Below are 7,532 nucleotides of genomic sequence, written 5' to 3' on the forward strand. Positions count from 1 at the left end.
ACAGATGACATACTCAGATCAATTCAACACTTTAGACTTTAAAAATGCACAAGCGTCTTTCAAAAACCCATTTATTTAATCTATCATCATTGATATTATTATGTACAGTTATAATGTACTGTTCATCTCCCTTAAATAAACAGGCAGCCTTAAAGTGTGAAATAGTCACTTGTCTACTGTCTCAGTGGCTGATAGTGCCCCACAGGCCTCAATGTCAGCTTGAAGCCATTATGTTTCAATTGTTTAATGAGAAACAGATTTTGAATGAAAGCGAGGAAACTTCGGTAGCACAAAAAAGTGCCTATTCTTTGTTCCCATATGGTTCAGTCATATTACCGTCATTTCCCCCTAAGCTGTTCCCAAAGACACCAGGTTAATACTTGAAAAGGCTGCAGCGATACACAAAAATATCATCAATATTCTGTTTACTTGGTGACAACGTCGCTTTTAGCCTTCAATCAGAAAGCCTGACGTTGGCTAGTTAAGCATCGGGCTAACGTTTAACGCTTTCACTTGAGGGAAGTAACTCGTATTACTGCTACTGCTGTGTAATCTTGGTTCAATTCACAGCATATTCTACAAGTTACCCTGCAATAACTAACTGTTAGAATAGCGCCACCGTATTGTATCGCACTGAGTGCACTTCAATCCTTTATCCCGCGAGTTTGCTAGCTAGCAAAATAATAATACCAATTTGAAACAAATAACATGTGTAACGTACACACTCGAGAAAATTATTTACTAGTACTTACGCAAACTCCCCCGTTGTGAAAACGTACAAATCCTTCTTGTATTTTTCGTTTTCCAGCAAACACTCATTAAAACGGCCTCCAGGCACATTAGCGCACTCACCCCCGACTGATCAGGGAGGGGGTGAGGGGTCACACACTGAAACAGACTAACGTGCAGAGGTACAGCCCAGGCAGAGAAATGTTGCTTTTAGACTTTGCGACTCGTTTTATTTCTCTATCTGATAAGAAAACTATTCAATCAGATAGTTATTTGTGGTGAATGAAATACGGTTACAGTTTCAAGAAGTTTTAAGCACCAAATCCGAAATCCAAGCACTGCAATATTAAAATCCAATTCAATTTCTTGTTTGCTCCGAAATCTACGACATGACTATATACAGAAAAGCTTGACGTGGTATGCAAAAAAAACCCCGAAGACAATACAAATACAAATACATGAACAAAAAAGGTTTTAACTGTCAGTTATGTCATTTTAAAATTTTCCAAAACTAACATTTTCTTTGATTGACTGATATTAAATTGATTAGGGTCAAGTTTAGTGTGAACAATATTACACAAACAAGCACGTGTGTGCGCATGCGCACATATTAGAATCGCTTCGATCGCTTGTGACGCGGTAACTTTGCTTTGATCCTTTCTGACGTCATAACTTTGCTTTGATCCCAAAACCCATAAATAGGAGCGCTCACCTGTTACTTTATGCTTAACGGACGTTGACCTGCAGCAACTGAAACCCTTTCGAGAAGTTTTGAGAGCAATTTACGAGAGAAACCAAAACAAGTTCCGTTTTGTTTCTCACCAATCCACAGCACAAACAGACACATTACACCATGTCAGCCAACCCATCCTTCGGCTCAGATGAGCTTGGAATATCTAAAGGGACCATTTTGGGAGATCACCACATGGTGGAGGCTTTCCTTGGAGAAGGAAGCTTTGGTGTTGTAACGAAATGTCGCGATACAAAAAACAACAAAACGGTTGCTATTAAAGTCAACAAGAGCGACCCTGAAATTCTGCTCCAGGCAAAACTGGAAATTTTCATCCTGGAGCAGCTACGACGCTTGGATCCAGACAGGTGCAACGTTGTCGAATGGAACGGCTATTTCCTCGATGGAGAGCGCATTTGCTTGAATTTCGAACTCCTCGACCAAAGCCTGTCAGACTACATAGGGGACCGGAATAACCAAGGTCTCCCAATGAGAGAAATCAGGCCAATTTTGAATCAGCTCGCAAATGCTCTGTTCCACCTGGGTTCTGTGGGAATAGTGCATGCTGACCTCAAACCTGTCAACATCATGGTTGTGAACCGCAGTGAGTCTCAAGTCAGAGTCAAACTTATAGACTTTGGCATCGCATGTAACACCTCTGCAGTGATTCCTGGTGACTGTGTGGGGACAATTGGTTATTGTGCACCTGAGATTATGCTTGGCACTCCATATGATGAAGCAATTGACATGTGGTCTCTGGGGCTGGTAGCTGTGGAGCTTGCTACAGGGGTGCCTCTCTATCCTGGGGAAGACGATTATGACGTTTTGAAATTCATAATTGAAACTCAGGGTCAGCTACCAGATCATCTCCTAGAGTCTGGCTTGTACACTGACAGCTATTTCATCGAGGATAACCACAACGAACAGCGCTGGACATTTAAGACCCCAGAACAATTTCAATACGAGACAGATTATCGATCCAAGGAAACTCGATCGATAAAACTTAAGTGTCTCGATGACCTCGAACAACTGCTGAAAGTTAGGCGAGGACCGGAAAATGGCCAATCATTATTTGTAAGGCTAATCAAAGAAATGTTGGCCTTGGATGCAAATCAGCGCATAACACCCTCGGAGGTTCTGAAGCATCCCTTTTTCGACCCTGGCCTCTCAAGGAGAACCCCCTGCACGGACATGAATAGTACAGGGGGAGAACTCCTTGTGCTCTCTCAGCAGCCTTCAAGCTGGAAAAGTCATGGATCGCAAAAATTCAGCTGCAGTTTCCAAAACTCAGTTGAATTTCCTCAAAAAAGAGACATCAACACCTCAGCCAACCCATCTGCCTCTGAAGATGATCTTCAAATAACGAAAGGGACCATTTTAGGAGATCACCACGTGGTAGAGGCCTTCCTTGGAGAAGGAGGCTTTGGTTTGGTAACCAGATGTCGCGATACAAAAACCAACAAAACGGTTGCTATTAAAGTCAACAAGAGCGACCCTGAAATTCTGCTCCAGGCAAAACTGGAAATTTTCATCCTGGAGCAGCTACGACGCTTGGATCCAGACAGGTGCAACATTGTCGAATGGAACGGCTATTTCCTCGATGGAGAGCGCATTTGCTTGAATTTCGAACTCCTCGACCAAAGCCTGTGGGACTACATTGGGGACCGGAATAACCAAGGTCTCCCAATGAGAGAAATCAGGCCAATTTTGCATCAGCTCGCAAATGCTCTGTTCCACCTGGGTTCTGTGGGAATAGTGCATGCTGACCTCAAACCTGTCAACATCATGGTTGTGAACCGCAGTGAGTCTCCCGTCAAAGTCAAACTCATAGACTTTGGCCTCGCATGTCCTGCTTCTGCAGTGATTCCTGGTGACCGTGTGGGGACAATTGGTTATTGTGCACCTGAGGTTATGCTTGGCATTCCATACGACAAAGCAATCGACATGTGGTCTCTGGGGCTGGTAGCTGTGGAGCTTGCTACAGGGGTGCCTCTCTATCCTGGGGAAGACGATTATGACGTTTTGAAATTCATAATTGAAACCCAGGGTCAGCTACCAGATCATCTTCTAGAGTCTGGCTTGTACACTGACAGCTATTTCATCGAGGATAACCACAACGAACAGCGCTGGACATTTAAGACCCAAGAACAATTTCAATACGAGACAGATTATCGATCCAAGGAAACTCGATATATAAAACTTAAGCGTCTCGATGACCTCGAACAACTGCTGAAGGTTAGGCGAGGACCGGAAAATGGCCAAACATTATTTGTAAGGCTAATCAAAGAAATGTTGGCCTTGGATGCAAATCAGCGCATAACACCCTCGGAGGTTCTGAAGCATCCCTTTTTCGACCCTGGCCTCTCAAGGAGAACCCCCTGCACTGACATGAATAGTACAGGGGGACAAAACCTTGTGCTCTCTCAGCAGCAATCATCGTTTGGGTGGCCAGAATTCTAGGGGAGCTAGAAATTCTTGTGGAAAAAAAGCCCAAAACAATAACATCAACAAAAACAACCAATGAATATGGTCTTAAACTTGGGCACAATTTGGCTTGAAATCCATCAACTAATCTCTCAATATTCAAAGCGGAACAGCAGACAACTTACCATCACATCAGTCCTTCAATCAGACCTACAACAAACGTCTTCCTTCTCTCACCCCAACCGGTCGCAGCAGATGGCCGCCCCGACCTGAGCCTGGTTCTGCCGGAGGTTTCTTCCTGTAAAAAGGGAGTTTTTCCTTCCCACTGTCGCCAAAGTGCTTGCTCATAGGGGGTCATATGATTGTTGGGTTCTCTGTATGTACTATTGTAGGGTCTACCTTACAATAATACATACAGCCTTGAAGTGACTGGTGATGTGATTTGCTGCTGAATGAATTGGGAACTAATTGGAAATCTGGATATTAATTAAATAAACCTGCTTTGAGCATCAATTAATTGTTGTTTGAAATTCTTTATAAATATATAAATATAGTGCCACTCTTCTACTGTTTAAATTGCAACTGTTTAAAACTGACTAATTTATTCATACACTTGAGCATAAACACACGCACAGTAAATGGCCTGTATTTGTACAGCGCTTTACTTAGTCCCCAAGGACCCCAAAGAGCTTTACACTACATTCAGTCATTCACACATTCACACACTGGTGATGGCAGCTACATTGTAGCCACAGCTGCCCTGGGGCGCACTGACAGAGGCGAGGCTGCCGGACACTGGCGCCACCGGGCCCTCTGACCACCACCAGTAGGCAACGGGTGAAGTGTCTTGCCCCGGGACACAACGACCGAGACTGTCGGAGGCGGGGCTCAATCTGGCAACCTTCCAATTACAGGATGAACTGCGAACTCTTGAGCCACGATTGCCCTATATACACATATACTTTACAGTACTAGTCAGTGCTTACATACTAGTTCTTTTCCCTACTTTTTCATGCTTACTGGTACAAATGCCTGTTACTAGAGTTAAATGCTATCAATGTATTCTCACAGTTATGGAACTGTACAAATGCATACAAAATAACGCTCACGTAAACATAACTGTGCACTAGTTTGCCCTTATTGCTGCAGTTTGTTTCAAGTTGTTCTCTCACACACACACACACACACACACACACACACACACACACACACACACACACACACACACACACACACACACACACTATGTAACGTTTCAGCAAGAAAATACCGCCCCTCCCCCCCACAGTGACACCACCACCACTAGTCTGCACAGCTGACATGAGGCAGCATGGATCCATCCTTTCATGCTATTTATGCCAAATTCTGACCCGACCATCTGCATGTCAGAGCAGAAATCAAGACTCATCAGACCAGGCAACATTTATCCAATCTTCTCATGTCAAAGTTTGAGAACTGTAGCTTCAATTTCCTGTTCTTAGCTGACCACAACGCTCTTCTGCATTTTTTGGTTGCAACAAATGGTTGTATGAGCTACGGTTGCCTTCCTATCAGACATTTTTCTCTGACCGTTGACATCAATAAGGCAGTTTTTCCAAGAGAACTGCCTTTCACTGGATATTTTCTCATTTTTGTCACCGAAAAGGGTGTCTGTGTTACTTCTTGTCTTATATATATTGTCTCTGTTTTCCTCTGTCCTTTGTCAGTGTCTGTTCACCTACCCCTGTGTCTCCATATTCCCAGTGTTCAAGGTTTCCGAGTGTTTTCCCAGTTTAGGTTTTCATGGTTGGTTCTGTTTGCTACTCAGCCAGAATAAACAGCTCGCTCTTTTTAAAAGTAGGCTCCAGAATGGATGATGGCATGTTCGCATGTCTTTATGCAACACTGAGTGTGCTGAACTAAAGGTAGGCCTAGTTTCATTTTCATGGTCATTATTATCATGACAATGATTACGCCTTATTCTGATTATTTCTCCCTTTTGGAGATGTAACATTTACATGAGGGGTGTAGGAACATTTCCCCCTAAATATTTTTAGATAAATTTTTGTTGAAGTCACTGTTTTTGTCGTATTGATGATGCAGCTAGAATAAGTGCTTTTAAATAAAAGAATAACCATTCAAAGTGCTCAGTGGTGAAACTGTAACTCTTTCAGAGTTTGACAGCTGGACAAGTGATGCCGTATTTAAAGAAACATGAGATGAGTGCAGCATATTATCTGAACAGAGATCATTCAATGAGCAAGAATAAACACTGAAAGAGAAACACTTCACTGTTGATTATCATATGAAGTCTAATAAAAGCTGTTAATCTGTTAATATCCTGCTAATCTGCATACAGCAAATACAGAACATGCGACTTTAAAGCATCCAGCAAAGTGATAACTGTCCTCTGCCCACTAAGTAGTGACTCTACAAAAGATTATTTTCAATATCATCTTTATATTATATTTAGTTATTCTCCAGCGCAACAATGTAAGGAGCTCTGTGATTGGTTAGGAAAGGACAGACTGGCCACCTCGATTTTTCTTCACTGCACATTGATCCATAGCTTTGCTCTGTAAAGGCTAACAAAGTGCTTTTGCTTTACAAAGACATTCAGCGTCGGTATTCACTCTTTTAAAATGCCACTGAACACTGGAGTGAAATGGAGCCCTGATCCTCAGAGTTTTATTGTTGCTAACATTTCTTATAGATAGCACAGATAGTGCCCCACTGCAGTAATCACTCATGTCTAGATATTCCTGTTAAAAAGGAGTTTTTCCTCCCCACTGTAACATGGCAAACATAGCAAACGAATAATCCAGCTGAAGCTTCAGACAGCCGTCAGACAGTGAAACACTGCCATCTGCTGGACGCGAATAACAAAGACGCTGCTTTGACGGGTGAGGGAGTTTCAACAAGTCTGCAACGACTCAAGCATCAAACTACAGAACTATTGTAGCGGACATGGTGCTCTAATGACTGCTTCATTAACGCAGGTCAGAAAGGATCAAACATATCAATAAATCATAAAACACAAAACGTCTCTTATTGCCCAGGGCTCAGGAAGTGAGTGTGTTCCTTATAGCCCAACACGTTCTCACTCCCAACTCGTCAAACGTGTGACGCATGGTCAGGCTCCCTCTGCTTCACTTATGGACCATATGGACCACCAGGTAAGACCATTTAAACGGACAGCATTTATAGAATGACTATTAAAAGTCTGCGAGTGTCAGTAATGTTAATGTGGTTATGTTAGTAATACACCGAGTGCTAATATAACAGCTTTAAGATGCATTTGTAGATGTTATTACGTGTTTTACCGTCTTTATGGTGCTAGCTTAAAGTTACGGTGTAAACGTTAGCTTATATTGGAGGAAAGCTGTTACTGTTTAAACGATGTTAGCACAGAAATATTAGCTTCTGTCATGACTGATGAAGTTACTAGTTAATAAAGTTTCCAGTAAAGTGTTTAATCGCAGCCACAGACTGACAGCAAATATCTCGATTAGCTTCAGTGCATCTGTAATAAATATGTGCAAGTTTCAGTGCTTCGTTTAAACTGTATGATACTTATACTGACCCAGGGTCAGTGTAAAATACAATCCTAGCTGTGTGAACAAAGCCTGGCTGCTTTAATCCTGCATGACAAACCTCAGGATGCAGGTTA

At 42.4% G+C, this 7,532-nt stretch overlaps 1 protein-coding gene across 1 annotated transcript; it reads left to right on the plus strand.

Moving 5' to 3' along the window:
• Positions 1-1,582: 1,582 nt before the first annotated feature.
• LOC146577654 (uncharacterized) lies at positions 1,583-3,919 on the plus strand. The gene has a single exon (XM_085267691.1). The coding sequence runs from the start codon at positions 1,583-1,585 to the stop codon at positions 3,917-3,919; it is 2,337 nt and encodes a 778-aa protein (XP_085123817.1).
• Positions 3,920-7,532: the final 3,613 nt, after the last annotated feature.

This window comes from Mchenga conophoros, linkage group LG3, assembly GCF_057382185.1.
Source record: "Mchenga conophoros isolate Kocher_MC1m ecotype Shallow Benthic linkage group LG3, M_conophoros_male_GT1.1, whole genome shotgun sequence".
In the NCBI taxonomy this organism is placed as follows: Eukaryota; Metazoa; Chordata; class Actinopteri; order Cichliformes; family Cichlidae; genus Mchenga; species Mchenga conophoros.

Coding starts and splice junctions, on each gene's coding strand:
- LOC146577654 (XM_085267691.1), top strand. CDS start 1,583: ATGTCAGCCAACCCATCCTTCGGCTCAGATGAGCTTGGAATATCTAAA.